General features: G+C 39.3%; 3 protein-coding genes across 3 annotated transcripts in view; 1 reads left to right on the top strand and 2 right to left on the bottom strand.

The window, feature by feature from the left end:
• Positions 1 to 2,558: 2,558 nt before the first annotated feature.
• Positions 2,559 to 11,550, bottom strand: LOC139982069 (uncharacterized). The gene is made up of 4 exons (XM_071994589.1): positions 11,397 to 11,550; positions 9,584 to 9,724; positions 8,899 to 9,052; positions 2,559 to 4,038 (listed from the first exon to the last, which is right to left on the bottom strand). The coding sequence occupies exons 1-4, from the start codon at positions 11,401 to 11,403 to the stop codon at positions 3,960 to 3,962; spliced, it is 381 nt and encodes a 126-aa protein (XP_071850690.1). The 5' UTR covers positions 11,404 to 11,550; the 3' UTR covers positions 2,559 to 3,959.
• Positions 11,551 to 15,622: 4,072 nt separating this feature from the next.
• On the top strand, positions 15,623 to 20,614 carry LOC139982067 (uncharacterized). Its single transcript, XM_071994585.1, has 2 exons — positions 15,623 to 15,804; positions 17,083 to 20,614. Exon 2 carries the CDS (start codon positions 17,091 to 17,093, stop codon positions 19,158 to 19,160), a length of 2,070 nt encoding a protein of 689 aa, XP_071850686.1. The 5' UTR covers positions 15,623 to 15,804; positions 17,083 to 17,090; the 3' UTR covers positions 19,161 to 20,614.
• Positions 20,615 to 21,560: 946 nt separating this feature from the next.
• Positions 21,561 to 25,080, bottom strand: part of LOC139982066 (DNA-binding protein SMUBP-2-like) — a 34,013-nt gene continuing 30,493 nt past the window's right edge. The window contains exons 14-16 of the mRNA XM_071994584.1: positions 24,625 to 24,801; positions 23,314 to 23,639; positions 21,561 to 22,430 (exon numbers count right to left, since the gene is read on the bottom strand). Of these exons, the coding sequence (XP_071850685.1) occupies positions 21,561 to 22,430; positions 23,314 to 23,639; positions 24,625 to 24,801 (1,373 nt within the window). The remainder of the gene's footprint in view (positions 22,431 to 23,313; positions 23,640 to 24,624; positions 24,802 to 25,080) is intronic.

The raw sequence follows: 25,080 nt of genomic DNA on the forward strand, positions 1-25,080 counted from the left end.
CATGTGTGAGTATTCTAAGCCACAGATATTCATAGTTTAATCTTATTTGTAAGTATTCTAAGCCACAGATATTCATAGATTAACCCCTGTGTAAGTAATCTAAGCCACAGATATTCATAGATTAACCCATGTGTAAGTATTCTAAGCCATAGATATTCATAGATTAACCCCATGTGTAAGTATTCTAAGCCACAGATATTCATAGATTAACCCATGTGTAAGTATTCTAAGCCACAGATATTCATAGTTTAATCCTATTGATAAGTATTCTAAGACACAGACATTCATAGATTAACCCCTTTGTAAGTATAATAAGCCACAGATATTCATAGTTTAATCCTATTCGCAAGTATTCTAAGCCGAAGGTGTTCATAGTTTAATCCTATTCGCAACTATTCTAAGCCACAGATATTCATAGATTAACCCATGTGTAAGTATTCTAAGCCACAGATATTCATAGTTTAATCCTATTGATAAGTATTCTAAGCCACAGATATTCATAGATTAACCCCCTTGTGTAAGTAATCTAAGCCACAAATATTCATAGTTTAATCCTATTGATAAGTATTCTAAGCCACAGATATTCATAGCTTAATCTTATTTGTAAGTATTCTAAGCCACAGATATTCATAGATTAACCCCCTTGTGTAAGTATTCTAAGCCACAGATATTCATAGATTAACCCCCTGTGTAAGTATTCTAAGCCACAGATATTCATAGATTAACCTCCTGTGTAAGTATTCTAAGCCACAGATATTCATAGATTAACCCCCTGTGTTATTATTCTAAGCCACAGATATTCATAGATTAACCCCTTGTGTTAGTATTCTAAGCCACAGATATTCATAGATTAACCCCCTGTGTTAGTATTCTAAGCCACAGATATTCATAGATTAACCCCCTGTGTAAGTATTGTAAGCCACAGATATTTATAGATTAACCCCCTGTGTAAGTATTCTAAGCCACAGATATTCATAGAATAACCCCCTGAGTTTGTATTCTAAGCCACAGATATTCATAGATTAACCCCCTGTGTAAGTATTCTAAGCCACAGATATTCCGTGTAAGTATTCTAAGCCACAGATATTCATAGTTTAATCCTATTGATAAGTATTCTAAGCCACAGATATTCATAAATTAACCCCATGTGTAAGTATTCTAAGCCACAGATATTCATAGTTTAACCCACTGTGTAAGTATTCTAAGCCACAGATATTCATAGATTAATCCTATTAATAAGTATTCTAACCCACATATATTCATAGTTTAATCCTTTTCTTAAGTTTTCTAAGCCACAAATATTCATAGTTTAATTTTAATCATAAGTATTCTAAGCCACAGATATTCATAGTTTGATCATATTCGTAATTATTTTATGCCACGTTATTCATAGTTTATTCTTATTCGTAAGTATTCTAAGCCTCAGATATTAATAGTTTTATACTATTGATGAGTATTCTAACCTGTGATATTCATAGTTTAATCCTATATGTCAGTTTTCTTAGTCACAGATATTCATAGTTTAAGTAAATTCGTAAGTATTCTAAGTCACAGATATTCTTAGTTCAAGTATATTCGTAAGTATTCTAAGCCACATAGCCTATATTTATAGTTTAATCATATTTATAAGTATTTTAAGCCACAGATATTCATAGTTTAATCCTATTCGTAAGTTTTCTAACCCACAAATAATCATAGTTTAATTTTAATCATAAGTATTCTATGCCACAGCTATTCTTAGTTTAATCCTATTCGTAAGCATTCTTAGCCACATATATTCATATCGTTTAATCCTATTCGTAAGTATTCTGAGCGTCTGAGCGCGTCTGCGGTTGTCTGCGATTGTATGCGACTGTCTCATTGGCTGATAGGCCACGTGCCTGATAGGCTGCGCACCTGATTGTCTGCGTGTATGATTGTCTGCGCGTCTGCTTTATCCGATTGATAATTTAAAGCAGCTTATTAACAAGAATAAATTGTTACTTGTGTATGAGGTCCGTATGTGTGTATACAGTGTTGCATTGCGAATCAAGCTTCCTACTGCAAAACTAGGTTCACAAATCCATATACAGGCTAGACTGTCTAGGACTCTAGGTGCTGAGATGGGTACGAGACCGGAACCAGACCAAACGAAAATACTGCTGAGGGCTGTTTTCCAACTATTTGAAACACCCGATGTGTAACCTATTAAGAAGGTATCAATGGAACTAACTCCTCGCCAGGTCCTACGGGACGAAAAGAGGGCATGGGCAGGGCCTAGGGGGGCAGTTCCTCAGGCGCTCAACCATGATATCGTTTTTTTTCTTTGCCATTATTAATCAACCTTGTGGGAATGGAACTAACTATACACGTGTGCAATTTGGCGGTAACAATGTATGCATCAACATATTAAAATCAACGGCGTAGTGTCATTTTCTGAACGTCACCGGTAGAGTCCCATCGAATACAATAGCGTTATAATTAAATTAATAATACTAATTCATTAACTTTGTTAAGGGAGGAAACAAAGCATAAAAAGATATTTCACTGAACAACTGTGATAACAATAAATGTTTGTTTGAAATTCCTTTGATGGGTTCCTTTTATTTCCAAAATCGACAGTTTGGGAATTGAAAATACATTTCAAGAAGATAACTACATTCCTCTGTTTCCATGCAAAATAAGACAGATTTAACACTTTACTGTCCTTTTTTCAATAAAGGGAACATTAGGAAATGAATATCAGGTATGTAAAGCAAGAAAATAATAAAAATTATCATCAATAATTTCTTTCAGGAATCTGCGAGATCATTGAGGTCAAACGAAGACCTATACACTGAGTATCGATAAACTGTATAATATCTGATACTAAACGTAAGTAGGATGGTGAGTATAGAAATTTCGGAAAGCTAGGAGTACAAATGTATGTTTATTTTTAATGCTGAGTTTGTATACTGTGGTTTAGTTCGGTTCTTCAACTAAGTGTGGTCCAGATTCGGTCAGGCTGGGATAAATGAGAGGTGTAAAGGCCTCGAGTCAAAACGCAGTCGAAAGTGAAGATAGTTTTAACCTCATGGCAGTGTAAATAGATGTTTAAAGATTACTGTATAATTCCGGGAAAATCTGTGAAAAATTCTTGCAAAGAGCCTCATAATAACATGTTTTCTCTTTTTACTGTATCAATGTTAGCTGTCTTCGTTGAAGCCTGTGTAAGTTAAAACTGCCGTTGCTAAATTCTGACTTTGAAACGCGGAAGCTATAAGTGCAGTTATACATATTGAGAACATAGTTCGTGAAGCTATAGGGGAGCCGTGGAGTTATATTATACCACAATACAAAACATATACAGTGGTTTCGTGGTAAGGAAAGAAGCCATTACTGGTAAAAAATTTAGGCTATGTGAGTCAATGATTTTGTATTCTCACAACCAAAACGATTCCTTAAAACATATGATATTTGAAACCAATTCGAAAAACATTAGCTTATCAATGAACACCAGTTACACCTTCCCTTGTAATGACAAGACTGGTGATAGATTTTTGCCGTTTTTCTATTGTTTTATGAGAATTACGCTGAAGAAAAGAAACAATTTTCATCCGGAAATGAAGAAGTAAAAACTTGCTTTCCCGAAAGAGTCTCTTCTTCGAGTATTTCAAACAGACTATAGGCTATGACGTCACGTCACAAAGTCGCCGAATGACACGGATAGGTTACGCGATATTGAGGGATATCAAATGAAAATAATAGGATAAGAAAGGTTAAAGGCTAAAGGCTAAAGGAGACACAAACTGAAATAGCATTATTGTGAAAACCCGATAAAGTTTGTTGAACCCTTCGCCAAAACAGCGAAGGGTTTGTGTCCTACAGTATAGATGCTACAAATTGAATAAAACGTGTGCTTCGGACATGCTAAATACTCCATTAGTGAGAGATCTCCGTCGATGTGTCCACACAGAGGTGCTCCAGGGGAACTCGGCGATTTAAGAATGGGAGTCGGAATTAAATATATCCATGTACATGTACATCTGACCGTTGATCCGTTTCCACAGGGCAATAAATCTGTAGGGAAATATGAGATAAATTAACAGGGACAATTATAATGGTGAATCTTACGAGGACTTGCTGTCCTAACTAGATAAAAAATAAAGCCCTCATGCAGTGTCATGTGACGAGTTGACCATACCGTTCCATTGGTCGTGAGACTTTTCACCAATCGAAATGCAACCAACATATTATGTCAATGACAAGCCTAAAGTATCTTACTGCCTGCCTCAAACTCAGCCACAATACTACTTCATGTACTGTCAGGCTGAAGGTAAGCTTCAATACATCAAGTATTATTATTCTCATACTGAACCAAAATACCTCAAATACTGCCCCCAACTTGCTAAACCACAATATGGAACGCACAGTCACCATCTAGCTAAACCGCAATACCCCAGATACTGCCACCAACAAGCTTAACCACAATATGGAACGCACAGCCACCATCTAGCTAAACCTCAAAACCTCAAATACTGCCACCAACAAGTTTAACCACAATACGGAACGCACAACCACCATCTAGCTAAAACCTCAATACCTCAAATACTGCCATCAACTAGCTAAACCACAACATGGAACGCACAGCCACCATCTAGCTAAACCTGAATACCTTTAATACTGCCTACCTCCAAATAGACTTCCACACTCTTCTTAATATTATCATTAAGCGACTACCCACTCCTTGCGTTCTGTCACTCTCAAACTAAACCACGTACCTCCAGTACAGTCACGCAATAACCGTAGCTCAAACCTCAAATACTGCAACCCTTTAAAATAGACCCCCGGTCGTACCCCTGGTACTATCCTCATCAAGTGAAGCCCATATTTCTCAAATACTTCCACCCTGTACTCTACTTAATGTACTCTACTTAATGTACTCTAATGTACTCTATTTAATGCAATATAACTCTTCGGATTTACAGCTACACTACACAGACTGTAAGTTTCGTTACAAACACTAATCTAGAATGCGGTGCCTGCAAACCTTATGTAGACATAACACTCCACTGTACTCTGTACTATATGATGCTGCCCCTGAGTAGAAAAACATGAATACATCATACAATGTCACCATCAAGATTAACATTTGTACCTATTAAGCTGACGAACGCAAAGTAAAAATTTTCAAAACAAACATAATATATGTTTTGGACACCAATTAGGAGCTTTCTTCGTGAATTAATAATAAACAGAGAGGAATAGATAGTTCCCTATAACGTAGTGATAAAGCAACGTAACTAATTGTCTGGCAGGCTTACTTTCTCTGAACTATTACATCAACATTGTCAAATAAAGGCCATTAAGCAAGAAAGGGATACTTAAGTCAACAGAACTAGTTATAAAGTGACTTTCTGCCGTCTATTTTTGACAGCACCCAAGGTGATGTCATGAGTATCTCAGAACTAGCTATGAAATGATTTACGTCCCTTTAGTTTCGAAAGCACCCGGGGCATATCAGAAAGATGTACATCAGTCAACAGAGCTAGTTATGCAGAGGAGTTATCACGTCAACAGAAGTGGTTGTAAAAATGACTTACTCAACCTTATCTCTGATATTATCCGAAGCCATTGCAGGGAAGGTATACCTAAGTCAACAGAACTATTTATAAAGTGACTTATATACTCTTATTTTCGACAGCACTCGAGACAATAGCAAGAACTCGATCCCTAGATCAATAGAACTAGCTATGAAGTGATTTACGTCCCTTTAGTTTCGAAAGCAACCGGGGCATATCAGAAAGATGTACATCAGTCAACAGAGCTTGTAATACAGGGAGATACCTACGTCAACAGAAGTGGTTGTAAAAATGACTTACTCAACCTTATCTCTGACATTATCCGAGGCCATTGCATGGAAGGTATACCTAAGTCAACAGAACTATTTATAAAGTGACTTATATACTCTTATATTCGACAGCACTCGAGACAATAGCAAGAACGCGACCCCTATATTTCGACAGCACCCAATGTGACGGTAGGAGTATCTCAGTCAACAGAACTAGCTATGAAGTGATTTGCTTCCCTATATTTCGACAGCACCCAATGTGACGGTAGGAGTATCTCAGTCAACAGAACTAGCTATGAAGTGATTTGCTTCCCTATATTTCGACAGCACCCAATGTGACGGTAGGAGTATCTCAGTCAACAGAACTAGCTATGAAGTGATTTGCTTCCCTATATTTCGACAGCACCCAATGTGACGGTAGGAGTATCTCAGTCAACAGAACTAGCTATGAAGTGATTTACTTCCCCTATTTTCGACAGCACCCAATGTGACGGTAGGAGTATCTCAGTCAACAGAACTAGCTATGAAGTGATTTGCTTCCCTATATTTCGACAGCACCCAATGTGACGGTAGGAGTATCTCAGTCAACAGAACTAGCTATGAAGTGATTTGCTTCCCTATATTTCGACAGCACCCAATGTGACGGTAGGAGTATCTCAGTCAACAGAACTAGCTATGAAGTGATTTGCTTCCCTATATTTCGACAGCACCCAATGTGACGGTAGGAGTATCTCAGTCAACAGAACTAGCTATGAAGTGATTTGCTTCCCTATATTTCGACAGCACCCAATGTGACGGTAGGAGTATCTCAGTCAACAGAACTAGCTATGAAGTGATTTACTTCCCCTATTTTCGACAGCACCCAATGTGACGGTAGGAGTATCTCAGTCAACAGAACTAGCTATGAAGTGATTTGCTTCCCTATATTTCGACAGCACCCAATGTGACGGTAGGAGTATCTCAGTCAACAGAACTAGCTATGAAGTGATTTACTTCCCCTATTTTCGACAGCACCCAATGTGACGGTAGGAGTATCTCAGTCAACAGAACTAGCTATGAAGTGATTTGCTTCCCTATATTTCGACAGCACCCAATGTGACGGTAGGAGTATCTCAGTCAACAGAACTAGCTATGAAGTGATTTGCTTCCCTATATTTCGACAGCACCCAATGTGACGGTAGGAGTATCTCAGTCAACAGAACTAGCTATGAAGTGATTTGCTTCCCTATATTTCGACAGCACCCAATGTGACGGTAGGAGTATCTCAGTCAACAGAACTAGCTATGAAGTGATTTACTTCCCCTATTTTCGACAGCACCCAATGTGACGGTAGGAGTATCTCAGTCAACAGAACTAGCTATGAAGTGATTTGCTTCCCTATATTTCGACAGCACCCAATGTGACGGTAGGAGTATCTCAGTCAACAGAACTAGCTATGAAGTGATTTGCTTCCCTATATTTCGACAGCACCCAATGTGACGGTAGGAGTATCTCAGTCAACAGAACTAGCTATGAAGTGATTTGCTTCCCTATATTTCGACAGCACCCAATGTGACGGTAGGAGTATCTCAGTCAACAGAACTAGCTATGAAGTGATTTGCTTCCCTATATTTCGACAGCACCCAATGTGACGGTAGGAGTATCTCAGTCAACAGAACTAGCTATGAAGTGATTTGCTTCCCTATATTTCGACAGCACCCAATGTGACGGTAGGAGTATCTCAGTCAGCAGAACTAGCTATGAAGTGATTTACTTCCCCTATTTTTGACAGCACCCAATGTGACGGTAGGAGTATCTCAGTCAACAGAACTAGCTATGAAGTGATTTGCTTCCCTATATTTCGACAGCACCCAATGTGACGGTAGGAGTATCTCAGTCAACAGAACTAGCTATGAAGTGATTTGCTTCCCTATATTTCGACAGCACCCAATGTGACGGTAGGAGTATATCAGTCAACAGAACTAGCTATGAAGTGATTTGCTTCCCTATATTTCGACAGCACCCAATGTGACGGTAGGAGTATCTCAGTCAACAGAACTAGCTATGAAGTGATTTGCTTCCCTATATTTCGACAGCACCCAGTGTGACGGTAGGAGTATCTCAGTCAACAGAACTAGCTATGAAGTGATTTGCTTCCCTATATTTCGACAGCACCCAATGTGACGGTAGGAGTATCTCAGTCAACAGAACTAGCTATGAAGTGATTTGCTTCCCTATATTTCGACAGCACCCAATGTGACGGTAGGAGTATCTCAGTCAACAGAACTAGCTATGAAGTGATTTGCTTCCCCTATTTTCGACAGCACCCAATGTGACGGTAGGAGTATCTCAGTCAACAGAACTAGCTATGAAGTGATTTGCTTCCCTATATTTCGACAGCACCCAATGTGACGGTAGGAGTATCTCAGTCAACAGAACTAGCTATGAAGTGATTTGCTTCCCTATATTTCGACAGCACCCAATGTGACGGTAGGAGTATCTCAGTCAACAGAACTAGCTATGAAGTGATTTGCTTCCCTATATTTCGACAGCACCCAATGTGACGGTAGGAGTATCTCAGTCAACAGAACTAGCTATGAAGTGATTTGCTTCCCCTATTTTCGACAGCACCCAATGTGACGGTAGGAGTATCTCAGTCAACAGAACTAGCTATGAAGTGATTTGCTTCCCTATATTTCGACAGCACCCAATGTGACGGTAGGAGTATCTCAGTCAACAGAACTAGCTATGAAGTGATTTGCTTCCCTATATTTCGACAGCACCCAATGTGACGGTAGGAGTATCTCAGTCAACAGAACTAGCTATGAAGTGATTTACTTCCCCTATTTTCGACAGCACCCAATGTGACGGTAGGAGTATCTCAGTCAACAGAACTAGCTATGAAGTGATTTGCTTCCCTATATTTCGACAGCACCCAATGTGACGGTAGGAGTATCTCAGTCAACAGAACTAGCTATGAAGTGATTTGCTTCCCTATATTATCGACAGCCCCCGAGACCACATCAGAAAGGGATTCCATCAGTCAACAGAACTAGTTATGCATTAAAGAGTTACCTAAGTCAAATAACTATAGCTGTGAGGTGACTTACTTCCCCTTATCCCCGACAGTGCCATCGTCACGGAAGAGGGTGTAGACTCCTCTAGAGTAGACCAGATCACCACCAGCTGGGCCGATCTCCTCTTCTACGATTTTGACTTTCTTCATACCTTTATCATAAACATGCTGGAAAGCCTTAGCTGCTCCTGAAAGGTATTAAACCGAAAAAGGAAAATAAACTTGTTAGTATTACCTAAAGATTGAAAACAAATGCACAATATTACAAACATATTTTTTGAGACACACATACAAGCCTGACTCAAGGTTTGTTGCACAGCGAAGCCGAGGACCTAATAAAATTTAATAAACAGAAACATGGGCAAAGAAACATAATTGTCTAGCTGTGTTTTCGTAGCTTGTTCGTTATTGAGACTCTCTTAAGACGCTCTTTTCTTTTCTAAGTTTCTCAAAATTCAATGAAGATTATTTTAAAAAATTGAATAAGTGCTTAATTTTACTTGACGTAAGCATATAATTATATGTAACGGTGCTTACGTAATCATAACAGTTTACAAACAAAGCATTTGCTGTTTCTAGGAACTGAAATTGTTTCTTGCATCACTTGAACCGTTCAACGATTCCGTTTCTTGGTTTTCATATACTATAACGACGGAAAAGCCCTGCTCCCACAACCCCCTCCCTCAACCACCTACAAGAAAAATTCATGCCATCCTCACCTTCACGTCCTTGTCCCATGGGATGCCCAGCTGGGAGAGTCTTACAGTCTTCAGTGTAGAGTTGACTCATGGCACGGAGGTCTCCGTTTCCGAACAGTTCTTCAATTTTACGGTCAGTAGCCTCTATTCCGTCTCGGAGACCTTCACGTTACAGAAAAATAAAAACAAATGTGTAGTCTCCCAGATTATGGTGACGCTTCAGAAGTTCAGAGATAATTGGCGATATATGACGTATGTGACATCTATAAAAGATATAGCAATGATGATGATGATGATGATGACGAGGATGAAGATGACGATAATGATAACAATGATGAGTACGATGGCGATAACAATGACGTATGAGATGCGATAACAATGACGTATGACGGTGAGAATGACCGTTACGGTGACGAAGACGATGGCGATGACGATAGAGGAAACAATGACGAGTACGATGACGAAAACAATGACGAATGAGATGACGGTGAGAATGACAGTTACGGTGACGGTGACGATGACGATGACGAAGACGATGGCGATGACGATAGATATAACAATGACGAGTACGATGGCGATAACAATGACGTATGAGATGAAGATGAAGATGACCGTTACGGTGACGGTATCGAACGACGATGTCGATGTCGATGACGATGAAAATTACGCTGACGATGACGATGTCGAAAACGATGACGATGACAATGACTATGACGATAATATACGATGACGATGACACTTGCGAGTGAATAATCTCAACAGTTGTTATCTAGGCATATGCTTACTTTTAACCGTGATGAATATTCAGAGCGACGCTTTGTGAAAACTACTCATTTTTGTGACCTGGGTTATTAATAGTCTGTAAATGCTCCAAAGTATACAAACTCAGTACTAAGATGTTTGTACACAGTTTGGTCTACATTATTCGACGTTACTGTAGTTTGCTTGCATCCATAAGCTGTATCAATTAAACCAATAAAATTATGAAAATTATTCCTCAACTCAAGTGGGTGTTTAAGCAGACTATTAATAAAGGTCTCGGTAAGCTTGTTTTTCTTCTTTCGTCTTTTTATATTATCTTTTTTGTGGTCTTTCTTTTTATAATTTTAACAGGTGTGGCAAGTATTTGACATTCGGAAATACTTGTTCTGGGGTGGTGGGGGGGGGGGGCTAGAGTTAACATGAATAGTCTAGGGGCAATCTTCATTTGTAACTAATCAAAAAGACCCACTTATTCTAAGCCTCTTGGTGAAAGTTGCATGTAAATCCTACATAACGTTTAAGATAATTATTGCTAGTTGAAATTGTCAAGGTTTGCACAGAACGTGAACTTCAAACAAATGTATGTGACGTCACTGTTGCATAATGGCAGCAAAAAGGTTTTGTTTGGCCTAATTTTTTTTGACCTGGTATTTGGATTAGAGTTCTAATCTATCACAATAAGGTAGCGTTAACAAACGATAAAACAAATGCTTGGAGTAAAATGATATTGATAGCATCCAAAAATTGAAGTAAATATTTGTTGTATATTAATTGGAGACAAAACGGGAAAAAAATTGTCAGTGTATATCTTTTACATCACACACCTCTTTGCTTCAAGTTCACTATTATAATATATACGAAACGTGTAAAGATCAAATGCTGACACTTCTAAAAAGATATATAGGAATTCAATTGTCACTGCGGAGTGCTGGAGAATATGTTTCTCTCCCACCGTTAATAGAAAATTTACACCTGAAATAGGCCTATATCCGTACATTAATAGCGATGACATAATTTCAAACTTAATGGTATTCTAATAAAATGTTGAAATAGCTTACGATAAATAACTTACTAGTCATTGTTGTTAATTTTCTGTTTTTCCGTCACTTAGTAAATGAGATCATACACCATACACACTTCCTGTAGTCTCTGCACACCTGTTCAACTAGGAAAAATGCTTCCCAATACACCCACCCAAGTTACTTATATATTGGCATAGTGACATTTCTTACAGTTTTATGAACACGTACATTATATGTATTATACACATTGTGTTTTGAACAGCGAATCAAATTCGTTTTCACACCGATCTAGGGTAGCAAAGAGAACCTACAAGGGTATCATGTATAATAGACTGACACAGGGGTCGGTCCCCCCTTGACTGCGTGGGTACATTGTCCAGGGCAGCAAATACAACGACTTTACAAAGATCGAGGGTAGCAAATATGTAGGGAGGGTGACAGGGTCGAGGGTCGGTACCATTTTGACCCCTTTTATCGAGTCAGTCAAGTGACCACAAATAAATGGAAAAGGACAGAGCATCCGTCTCGACTCTATACACGGTTCTGAAAGAGAGTGTTCTGTTACGCATGCGCATCAAGAGATTCAATCTCAACCACCCAGTTCAGTTTTTTTTTACTATACTGCAGTGACATGTCCCGCTTCATTGCACTCATATTGTCAGTACGAGCAGTATGAATATCAAGTTTCTATCAGATCAAGGTTAGAAACTGTTTGTACTGACAATACCAGTGCTTTGAGAGCATAGTATTGGTGTGCAGTTTTGAGAGGTGTTAGCATTAGGAAATTGTCCCGACTGGCTGTCTCAACCAATTAAGGGATGGTAGAATCAGAGGCGGCCGGAAAGGGGTTCATTCCGAAGAAATGGGGGAGGAGGGGAAAAAACGTCGAGTGGCTCGGATGTCATGTGACTTCGATTTGATGGGAAGTCTAAACAAAACGAGAAAACACCAAAGCTTCCCAATAAAATGGATCGTCTATGCACGCTGTGCACTAGTTCTAGTACAAATATGAATGATGGGTTTTTGTTTACATGAACACGGCAACTTTTTATTACAACTTTTTCTCATTTTTTGTTTTCAACAAAAGCGCAACTTTTAGCGACTCTTGTCTTTGATTTCTCGACATCGTGGCCCCTTTTTTCACATAATCAAATTAAGGAAAGTTTGTAGATCCTTTAAGAAATTCTTGAAATGGAAAAGGGGTAACGGACTTTTCATCGTCAAAGAAGAAGGGAGAACTTGCAATGTTTGAAGAGGAGCATTTATGAAGATTTTCACAACCTTTCCCGGTTCCACTTTTCCTGGGTTGTAATATTAGCTTACAATCACGATAAGGGTGCCATCGACAGGTGAGAATGTTTTAGTATGTCAGCAATTCTATGCAAAGTTCAAGTTGAACTGCGCTCGATTTCAACGAAAGTTCGACAACGTCAAAAATTGATTACGTGTTGAACAGAAAAATGTTTAATAAAATGAATTTTCTGTGCCTTTCGTGCCACAAATTGCATTGTTCCTATAATTTTCAACAAAACTAGATTTTTAACGATTTTTAACTTTTCAGCAAACGGTAATGCTTTTTTATTTATTTATTTTTTTGACAAAACGGAATAAGGTTACGTTTCACTTAAAAGAGAGGCACCAGTAATATATACAAAATAGGGGCACTTTTCAAGTTTTTCTGAAAATGTGCCCTCCTTCAGTACAAATTAATCCACTCATGTCCCCCTAAATCCCCTACCCTCGGGCAAGCCCCCCCCCCCGACCCCTCCTCCCTTTCAAATTATCTCTCAAACGTCAACCTCGTGTTGTTTTCGTTTCATTTCTTTGCAGAGAGAAAGTCTGTCAAAATAAGAGCGATCTGTTCTATAGTGGACGTGTCTCCCTGCAGTGTGCCTAAATACGTCATATATCGGGGTATATTGTATAAGAATTATATTAGGCTGTCAATACCCATGAAAAACAAAACACTCGAAAATAGATTCCAAACAATCACCTAATAATTGACCTTTCACTGCTTCACTAGTTTCTGGATCCTGTTGTTGTAAAATAAGTTATATTTTTGTCTTCTTTTCTTTTTTTTGGTTCAAATCAAGCAAAGAAAACTGGTATTTATCACGTACAGAACTACCGAAGCGCTAAATATCTCAAATGAGTGAAAGATGTAGAAATAAATAAGTGGGCATAATTAAAATACCTACTTTGATAATTATCTAAGTATACAAATACCTTATACTTCATTGGTTTTCCAGACCGTCTATAGTTTGATCGTAGTAGACAGTGTATACAACTTAGAATGCAGTACTGATTTGCTTACAATTATATCTGGACCTCATAAAAGTATTCACCCTTAGGTAAAACAACGTTTATTTTCCACAACTCAGGACTGAATGAGTTGGGTGAAATGGAGAATTTAGTTTAGCTGGCGGACAGGGATTTCTTCAAGTTCTTATTTCTCACATAAACTCTATTATCAGTTTCATCGAACAAAAATTCTTGCCTACCATAGTAAAGGTGTGAAGTATACGTAGCCTACACAAGGCGATTTTACAAGTGACGTGCACTATTCTGGAAATACACAACAACGAGAAAGACATGACGGTAAGTTATCATCTACATATCATAATTCATGACAGCCCAAGAACTGTTTCCAAAAATCAACTCTCTTCCAGCTCAGTTGGAGAATTATCATACGTGACAAGCTGTAGGGTATTTAAATTAACATAAACTTCATCCAATTGCATGGTCCCTCTTGTCGCACCCCTACCCCCCACCCCTCACCCCTCCAACCCTCGTTTTATATTCTTACCTTACCAGTCCATGCCGTGTTTTGTTCTGTTGATCTTAATAAAAAATTAAAAAATTGAAGAGAAAAACTGACCGACTTAGCTAACGTTATCATACAAAATTAATGTGACATGGTTCTATACGACTTCCACAATAAGTTCTCGGTATAAAATTCGCGGATAAAATTAATCCAAAACTCTTGTTAAAATATTGTGTTAAAAATGCTGAGTTGTGAGGAAATGTTGGTGTCAATCCAATATCAGTTTGTGATCAGCTGCTAAGGTGATATAGACTAATAGTGTGTATATATGCGGCATATACCCTCATACAGGGTATTAATGACAAGCCGTTTATACCCATCACAAAGTTTTCGATGACAACTTGATGGAAAATAGGCATGTTTAAAGGGAACGTGTCACTGTATAAAACTGAAAGGAAAGGCATTTGTCAGAACCAACGCAATTTGTAATTAACTGATGCATGCATTGTTGTAATATAATGTTACATTATTGGTAACAACTGACGCACTGAAAGTTGTCGTCTTTGTAGTAACTGGCGCATTACTGATGAATTGATGTTGCGGCATTTTCTAATAACTGATTCATTTTGTAACAAATTTGCAAATAACTGAAGCATTGGTAATAACGGTTGGGGGCATTTCATTGAATGACAGATGGGGTGGGTGCTATTCGCGCTTTAAATTGCTTAGAACAGGGAGTTGTTATAACAACTCCCTGCTTAGAATATCTAAAAGGCAGAACACAGTCCTTCCAAGCATAGGTTTCACCCTGGGGGAGGGGGGTGGGCTGGCTTGGGCCGTAAGTTTCACAGCACTGCTTTTCACGTGAGCGTGTTGTCGCCACTGGCGGTAATTTTCAAAACCAGTGAACCTTAATCTAACTTCTCCCCTTACCCCGGCCCCCATACCCCTTTCCCATCTGAAACCTTTGCCAGGGTCCCAACACGCCCCCTCCCCCATCTCAATCCTATGCCCCAGGGGTCCCAGCATAGCCTACTACCTCCAGGCATTGGGGGATTGTAAGTTTTGATAATTATATGCATCATTGAAGGAACCTGCCATGAGAGTTTTTGTAAAATTGGCAAAAATTAAAAGTTTAAAACATGGGTGACCATAAATTTACTATCTAGCATATTTAGATCAGGACAGTACAGAACTCTCTCGATATCACTGTTATCAATCTCCTTCTATCTTTCTCTCAGTACGTATTTCCGTTCAACTTCAGTTTGTCTGTGTGTACGTGTATATTCAATCGTGATATCTTAATTGCAAAACAAACATATCACTAAAAGACAAAGGTCTGCATAATATCAACAGACAATCCACCGCAAGTAATGATTATCTCTATTCATCACAAAAACATGCAGTTACCCTTTAAACTTGAAACCAAAAATAACTCGATTGCTATATCGGAAACTAACCATTGAGGCTATTTCCTATCGGGCTGAGCATATACTGACAGTAACGTAATGACTATATCGCTCTATAGGACGGTTAAATCTAGTGCGCTTTTATCGTATACGTGAAGGCTGACTAAAGGCTGATTCGTAAAGCTTGTGAATGGCCTGCATGGACTCTGTTTAGTAATGGGATCTGTTGATATTATTCATTGTATAGAAAAAGGTTTTTGATTAATTACCTTTTTGGGATAATAGGTATGTAAATAGTGTTTTGTTTTTATATACTCTGTTTAGTTATTAACATTATAAGTAGTATAGTAGTAGTAGTACCATTCAAGTAAGAACTGGCGTTTTGTTAAACTCCTTTTCCTTCTCCTCCTCTTTATATAAATTACGTTGTTTCTATTCTATTAGTATTTGAGTACACAGAAGGGATTAAAATAATTAAAAGAAGGCCACAATTACCTTGTCATAGAGAATGTGTACTAGCTCTTTCATGATACTTCGCATTTTGAATGACCAGGAATGTATGCTTTTCCACATGAATAGAGTACAACTTGTTGATCAAACTATTTCATTTACATATTATCATGTATAGGCCTACTGTTATTTATTTATTTATAAATATTAAATTCCTCTCTAATTCTACCATGAATTAGCTGTACCTCCCCTTCCCCCAACACCTCCCCCCTCTCCAACACCCCACCCCCCTCCTCTTCCCGTTTTGATATATATCGACGACGGGAATAATCCTCTTTCCATTAAGACATTAGCTTTTGTTTCAGATGACCACTTATTGACCCATTACTATGTACCCTTGTCAACTCAAATACTAACATATGCCTTAACATATCGCTGTTTTCTTTCTTGTGACCAAGATGACCCAATGTGACGTTATTTATGCGTAACGGTTGCTCACGTGTGGTTACAGTGTACAGGGATATATGCTAAACAGTCTTACGTTACTGATCACATTTGCAATTCTTTTGATCTGTTAACAGTCGACACATACACTTATGGTTTTACGCCTTGAATAATGATATATTTCAATATACTTTAATACGAAGGACGTACACTTACCATCAACAGCCTCTTCTTCCCTACACCCTAACCCCCCCCCCTTCTCCCTCCACTCTTAAACCCCCTCCCTCCACACAACAACCCCCCCGACCTCGCCCCCCCCCCTCCCTTGGCTGATTTACCCAATAGGTCTATAAGGCAAGTGCAGGACCGACGATTCCCCGAGCTGTTACAGATCGCAATTTAAATATCAATGTTACTACGCACACACGTAATCAAACGTCCGTTGTGATGGAGGGGTTAGGACTATAAATATGCACCAGGTTTACCCAAGGTAAACACTATACCAGGCAAGACATACCAACCTGATATGTTCAGGTTATACCTTTAGGGGCCCAAGGGTGTTAATCAGACCCTTCCTCCACCCAAAATATCCCTGTACTTATTACACTGCCTATTTCATGATTCTCATTAAACATATTTCTAATATCTTTCTTTGTTTTTATTCTACAGGTCAAATCATGGCCGCGCGTCTGGTGGATTTTATCGAGGACCTAGAAGGTAAATTCTTCCATTGTAATATATGTTTAGATGTTTTGCAAGATCCAAAACAGCTACCCTGTTTCCATAGATTCTGTCAAAATTGCCTGAATCGCGTGTGCAATGTTACTGCTACTGACGTCATCAAATGTCCAGCGTGTAGGAGGAGCGTTAGCACTACATCGGTCAAGAATTTGAAAATTGATTATTTGCTGAAACAATTGATCGACCATTGTAAGGAAAAGAAATCTACTGAGACGAAGAATGGCTTGAGACAATGTTATGGATGTATCAGCGATAAATGGGTTCACCTATACTGCTTTGCGTGTTATGCATTCTACTGTCAACATTGCGCACGATCGCATTCTGATGAGGGCGTGGCTAAAGATCATAATGAGTTTGTATTACATATTCATAACTTTCCAGAGCTGTCTGCTCAGGGACTTGACAACCTTGAAAGCTTAAGAAGCGCTAGGAGATGTCCGAACCATCCCGAGCTTTTGATTCAATCAGTCTGTACGACTTGTCAAAATGTCGGTCTGTGTGTCGTATGTATGTCTGTCAGTCACAAAGGGCATGCATTGGAAGATTTGGGTTGGGTGACGAGCGGATGGCGAAAGAAGTTGAAAGGCAAGGCAGATGACATGGATAGAAAGGCCGAAGAATTTCTAAGGAATGCGGAACGAGCAAGAAAGATTTCCAAGAACATACAGGACACAGCCGTTTCATTACTTCAAGAGATTCGCGAAAATGCCACTAGGGAAGACCTCTTTCATACAGAGAGGTCATTGGATTATGAATTTATTAATATTATGGCCAGAGAGCACAACCTCGAAGCTCAGAAAGGTTCCATAATTGCCTATCTTCAAGGCTTGGACAAATCCCAGTCGAAACGATTAACCCAGCTACATGAACATTACACACACTGGAAACAACGCTATACCGAGTTGAAGTTAGCAACGGATTACTTAATTTCGACGAGTAATGAGAGTGCTTTTCCAAAGGCAATCAAAGCTATGTGTGACATCATTGATTACGTCATTCAACAAGGTTCCAATTATTTTGAAGATATTTCGCATGCAACAAACGCGCGCTTGGTTTTCTCACCATCGAAGAGTATGGACTGTTTCGGTGTAGTTCACGTCAAGGCATCCTTAGAATCGCGCGTCAAGTTAAAATTGGTGAACAAGGGTGAAGGTTACGTTTGCAGTATTACGTCATCGACAAATGGCCGTCTATTTGTAAGCGTTTACACTGACCAAAAATCATCAGAAATTGTAGAAACTGCTATAAATGGCACCGTCACTCAACGCCAGGAATTTCTCGGTACTTCTAAAAGACCAAGAAGAGTTGTGACGTCATTGGTGGGGTCAAAGGTCGTGACCGCATGTTATCGAGCAGAAGTCGGGATATACGATACTGCAGATAGAAGTTATATCAAGGTCAATCTCGACGACCTTAATAAAGGTTGGTCTCCAGAGAATTGGGTCACGTGTTTAGCTGTCGATCATGCGCGTGAGCAGATTCTAGTCGGGAGTGTTCTGCAAAACAAAGAAAATAGAGTACAAGGAATTCCGACCTTGGAAGTGTTAACCTTTGACCTAGAATACAGTCATGCTTTGGTACTTCCCTGTCCAACAAAAGGGCCGACTGACATATGTGTGGTTGGAGATAGAATCGTGATATGTGACCTCTGGGGAAAAAGCGTTTATGCCATTGACATGCACGGTAGGCTACAGTATAGGTTTCTTTGTCCAAGAGTCAATAACCACACGTGTGCACCTCGGAATGTATGTACTGACTTAAAGGGGTATGTCTATATTCTTTGGGAATGTAATGTCTTCGATAAAATGCATAAACTGATTATGCAGTCAACAATCGAAGGGCGCCCTCTAACGCTTCGCCAAGTTGACAGCGACGCTAAGAGTGCAACTGTTGCGAGAAATAGTAACGGGGAGATGAAGTTAGTAGTAGCCACGTACACAAGCAAGCAACTGCATGTTTATAATCTAATGGACTTTGATACCTCGCCAGACGGTGAAACCATCTAAAATATATTCATTTCAAGGGCGCCCTCTATTATTTGTTGTTATCAAACCTCCATAGATGGGATGTTGCAAGAGATAAGGCATTTCGTACTGAATTATGTTCACCCACTATGTAGCTGACTAAGATCATGCGATCGTGTGTGATCATTAGATAGCTCAACAACCTAGAATCTGATCATGTGTAGTAGCCTATCTATTACCCTATCGTATAGATTTTTGATACTCACTTGAAGTAACATCGTCATAGATCGGATGTTGCAAGAGATATTCGTACTGAATTATGTTTACCCACTATGTAGCTGACTAAGATCATGCGATCGTGTGTGATCATTAGATAGCTCAACAACCTAGAATCTGATCATGTGTAGTAGCCTATCTATTACCCTATCGTATAGATTTTTGATACTCACTTGAAGTAACATCGTCATAGATCGGATGTTGCAAGAGATATTCGTACTGAATTATGTTTACCCACTATGTAGCTGACTAAGATCATGCGATCGTGTGTGATCATTAGATAGCTCAACAACCTAGAATCTGATCATGTGTAGTAGCCTATCTATTCCACTATCGTATAGATTTGTGATACTCACTTGAAGTAACATCGTCATAATCACACGGTTACAATCTCGATATAAGGGTAGTGGGGTTGGGAGTGAATCAAGTCATTTGGGGTTGTTTTTTCTTGGTTCCTTGGCTTTATCAAGGGTGAGTTTGCTCAAAAAAGGACATACTGTGTAAGTGGCTTTGACCAAATTGGCAAAATGAGCTTCTGTCGATTCTTCTTCACTTTTGGGAGGTGAAATATAGCCATATAAATTCCATTTATTATAGAAACTTATTTTCCTATCATATCTTTAATAACCTAAAATATTTATTATCATACTTCTTACATTCTCTTGTGGTATTCTGTGCATAATTATCAGTATTTTATCAATAAAATTATTTATATTCAATGTGTTTGGCTGTGGTGAACCCTTGTGATGTTATTTCTATTTTTTTGTAAAATCTTGTTGGGTCTATGAAACATTTTAATTACCATAATTTTACAACGATCAGTATAGAAATATTATCAAAAGTTAATATTAACATCCGGTGACATTTCGTCAGTATAAAGTAGTCAGGTTGATTCTTGAGATCTCAACTTACAAACTATATCTTTAGAGACTTGAAATACGTAGTATTTTGGAATTATGTTTGTGCCACTCTATTTATTACGTATGTTTATACTTACAAGTATATTCTCAATGTTTTTGGTTGACTCCATAATCTTTATTTATGTCTTGGTAAGATATGCAATAACTTAAACATAAAAGTTGGACATTTTTATTATAATCGTCCCACCAATATTTTACAGAAGAAATTCCAAACATCCACAATGCTCCCCTGGACATTTTTCCCTCTGACTATTTTCTTTATTTTATTAAATAGAATATTTTCCCTCCGACTATTTTTTTTTATTTAATAGAAAATATTTATCTGTCAAAGCATTTACGATACATAACAATTAAAAGAAATGTCTGTTAACACAAAAGAACAGTTCTCTTTCCCCTTTTATTTCTTGTATTTCATTCATCCATGTTGTGAAGCAATTACATTTCCTGGTATTCCTACCCCTTTTAAACTAGGCAAGTTCTCATTTAAAGATGTGATATTTGGTGAGGATAGAATAGTCTACAAAAATTCAGTTCCTTTGCTGTATTTTCCACCACACTCAGGTGTGGAGAGGAGGGTCACTGTGTGGAGTACAGGAGGAGGAAACGGATACTTGCAGCTTCCCATGAATGGATCCCGGGGTGTATATAACCCCCCCCACGCCGGGCCCCTCATTTTCAACCCTACCCAAAAGTAGTTATTAGCACAACCTTAATTATAAACCTAATTAAAAGCCTCAGAATGCACCACCATTTCACATGTAATATTGAAATAGTTTCTGGGTAGGATGGCCTCACTGGGCAAACAACATCCTGGATCCTCCCCTCGTTTAGGAGGGTGCTCAATGGGTGCCGGCATGGGTAATGGTGGGTCGGCATGGGTAAGGGAGGGTGCTCATGGGTAATGGAGGGTGCTCATGGGTGTCAGCATGGGTAATGGTGGGTCAGCGTGGGTAAGGGAGGGTGCCCTCAGGTGTCGGCATGGATAATGGAGGGTACTCATGGGTAATGGAGGGTGCTCATGGGTGTCAGCATGGGTAATGGTCATGTTTCAGACAGTCATGACCTCAAAGGGCAAATGCCATCCTGCATCCTCCCCTCACTTAGAAGGGTGCTCTCAGGTGTCGGCATGGGTAATGGAGGGTGCTCATGGGTAATGGAGGGTGCTCATGGGTAATGGAGGGTGCTCATGGGTGTCAGCATGGGGTAATGGTCATGTCTGAATGTCACAGACGGTCATGACCACAGCTCACTTCTTTTTACTTTTACGCTGTCTACTCTTCTCCATATCCGATAGTTTTGTGTTGAGTTTCCGTTGAAGGTTGCCCCTGCGGGCCTCGTCGCTTCTTTTCACATTTTGACGACTGGCTGGATCATTTTTCTTGGCTTTGATTGCACTCGCCTTGGCCAACTCTCCGCAACCGTGGACTTCGGGGATGTGATGGGACAGACAGTACCTCTTATTGCAGAATGGGCAAAGCTGTCCGAGCAAAGACACTTTCTCCTTACACTTTGTAAAGTTGCAGAGTCCATCCTGTCTCTTGGCAAGTCTTATGAGTTTATCTGGATCCGTCTCATCCGTCCGTTCCAGAGGGTTCTTCTGTTTGGACTTGTCCATTTTTCCCCTCAGCTGGGCCCGGACCCTGGCCGCGTTTTTGTCTTCCTGGATTTTTTCGCATTGAATTTCGTGAAGGATCAAGTTACCAGGTGGCACCGGTTTATTACAGAAACTGCATTTTCTCTGGTCACTTTTGACCTTTGGTTTCCTGTTTGTTACAGAAGCATCGACAATTTTCTGCTTGTCTGATTCCTGAGTCTTTGGAGCGACATCATCGGACCTTTCTTCCCTACAGACATTATTTTCAGCATTGTGCATGTCTGCATTGAGTTCTCCGTTACTAAAGCCTGCAACGTCGAATGAATTGTGTGTGACGACTTCCTCAGGCTTATCGTTGCTAACTGTTACCTCACCTTCTATTCCTGATTCCACAATGAGACCACGAATGCTGGTTTCTGATTGGTCGATGCTAAGCTCGGTGATTGGCTGCTTACTCACTATTATGAATCGCTCGGAGCCTTCTCCTCGACTTTCATGGTACAGTTTCATTTCAGTGCAGAGCTTCAAGGAGAGGGTAAAAAATGTTGAAAGATTATTATGCCGATTAAAATTACTTTGGTGGATGAGACAAGGAAACCAACTCTACGAACAGAACTACGAGTGATTTGAGTCTAATAATCGATTAAGAAATATAAAACTGTCCCATGCTGCCATATTTAGAGGCTTCAAACAGTGTATTCTCTAAGCAGGAGAAAATAACAGGTAGAGTTCGAGTGTTTGATACATGACAGAGTATTCACTATATGATACTGCGAGGGGAGGGGTCTGTGCCCTAGACCCCCCAAATATATGTTTGTACCTCCCAAGAGAGTTGTCTGGGAAATGTTTTATCTCTTCTTGTTTTCTAAATAGGTTCAAGCAGTGCCCTGTCTGCCACCCCCCCCCTACAAAGGCATGATTCCCCAACACCCCAAAAAAAAGGGTAAAAAAGAAGTCCAGCTACACCCCTGGTGTCTTGGGATGAGTCGGGCAAGGGCATCTGTGCAGGATGAAGTCCTTTTTGGAAAAGTTATATACTCACTCCCCATCTTCTCTTTCTCAATCTGTGATTGTCAGTGGCATGTCAAGACTATTCTTAAACTGACCCTCAAGTCCCAATCCCTCCTCCCCCTCTCCCTTAGACCATCAATCATCTGATGCTTCTGACAGACTGCCAACTTGGGTAGGGCAAGTGTAACTAGGAGTCGCAAAGGCCAGCAAAGGACACCATAATTGGTCTGATTTTATCTTGAATACTTTGTTGTATACTTTTGTGAATAAACAAAATAACCCAAACTGTATACAGACAAGGTACCTAAATGTCAACACAAAAGGACTTTTTAACCCTTCCCCGCCACTTATGCCCTGCTCTCACAACCATAGATACACCCTTGGTTCAACTCACGTCATGAATCACATAACGATCCTTTGAACTCAGGCTGGATGGAAACCTCCATGTTTTCCGTCCTGGATCTCCAACGAAATCTTTCAGATCCTGCTGGAACTGGCCGTGAATAATCTCGGTCTCCTTTGTCCTGTCTTCTGGTGGAAGTCTTGATTTATTCTGAGGCAGACCTGTCTGATGAGGCTTAGAAGCTAGCTTCTTAACCTTCACCTTTGACCCTGACCCTTTGACCCCTCCTTCCCCTTTGCTCTTTCTCTGAGCGGCTACATTTTGATTTGTGACCAGATGATCTGGGAGAGGATGGCTGGCAGAGATATCATCCACTTCTGTTTGGATAAAGTGTAAACAATTAGGTCAAGAAAACAAAATTACTAAGAGGTAAGTAACAGACTGAGGAACAAAATCACACTATTTGAACAAAAAATTGTCAAGATATAATTTAATTCTTGGTGTTTCTTTTCCAAAAAAATAAAGTATAGTCAATTTTATGATATATATTTATTCTTTTTTTTTATTGGGGGGGGGGGAGGGGTAGAGGCGGTGTTTAATCTACTCATACATATCCTATTGCCATCCTTGCTGGGAAAATAGGTTAGCAATACATTCCTTGAATTTGAAAAAGCATATATGCATATAGGCACTAGCATTAGACAACACTAGTTCAAACTGTGGTAGGTCAAAAGTGAGGCAAATGCTTATCTAAGGTCAACAATTCATAATTTTAATATCTCAAGTTGTCTTTCAAATATTATAAATCAAATTCAAATGAAGTTACAACTTCAAAGCCATTCGGTCATTCCAAAATGCATATGCGGCTGCCTTGTGTCATAAAATTTCTGTTGCCTTGGTTATTAATGAGATGCAGTTTAATAATATATTCTACCCCTCTCACCACATCTCTCATTGGTCCACAATTGTACTTGTATGTTAGCATAGTTGCCTGTACTTCTACTCACATGCTTAGAGTTGAACATGTACTCATGTCATTTTCAAAACTAGATAGACATTAGTCCAAACTAGAGTACCTGCAATCACGCTTAGAGCCTTGTACTGGTAATAGTACTCATAATAATGTGAAGCTATTTGTACTAATACTCATGGGGTTGCATTCATACTCATGAGTTGCACTCATACTGATGTGTTGCATTCATACTTGTGCAGTTGTACTCATACTAATGCTGATGCATTCATACTTGTGGGATTGTATTTATACTTGTGGGGTTGCATTCATACTAATGCAGTTGCGTTCATGCTCACAGGGTTGAAATCATACTCGTGGGGTCGTACTCGCACAACGATTCTGCGTCTTACCTTGTGTGTATTGAAACCCACTGTGGACTTCGCCGTGGTTATTCATATAAGTAACTAGGTCCTTTAAGAAAGGATGGTGGCTCACTGTCTGGGAATCACATACCAAACAGAGATGACGTCGGGCTCTTGTAACGGCTACATTCATCCTACGATCCTCCGCTAGGAATCCAACCTCTCCTAAAAAGAAGAACAAAAAGACCACCAGTTAAAGAGGATTTTGAAAACAATCACTGGCAAGAAAATCAATGTGCTGGTTAGCTCTCAGCATATAAATCCTCACCAACTGTTACAAATATCATCTTCAACTTTTACTTGTTCATAAAAAGTGGACTTACAATATTACATAACGCTATTTTTTAAACCAACTCAACACCTCCCACCTCCCCTCCCCACAACCCCACTCCCTTTTTCTGTCTTTCTTCCTCTTTGTCACACTTGTAATTAAAATCTTTTCCT

This window comes from Apostichopus japonicus, chromosome 16, assembly GCF_037975245.1.
Source record: "Apostichopus japonicus isolate 1M-3 chromosome 16, ASM3797524v1, whole genome shotgun sequence".
Lineage (NCBI taxonomy): Eukaryota > Metazoa > Echinodermata > Holothuroidea > Aspidochirotida > Stichopodidae > Apostichopus > Apostichopus japonicus.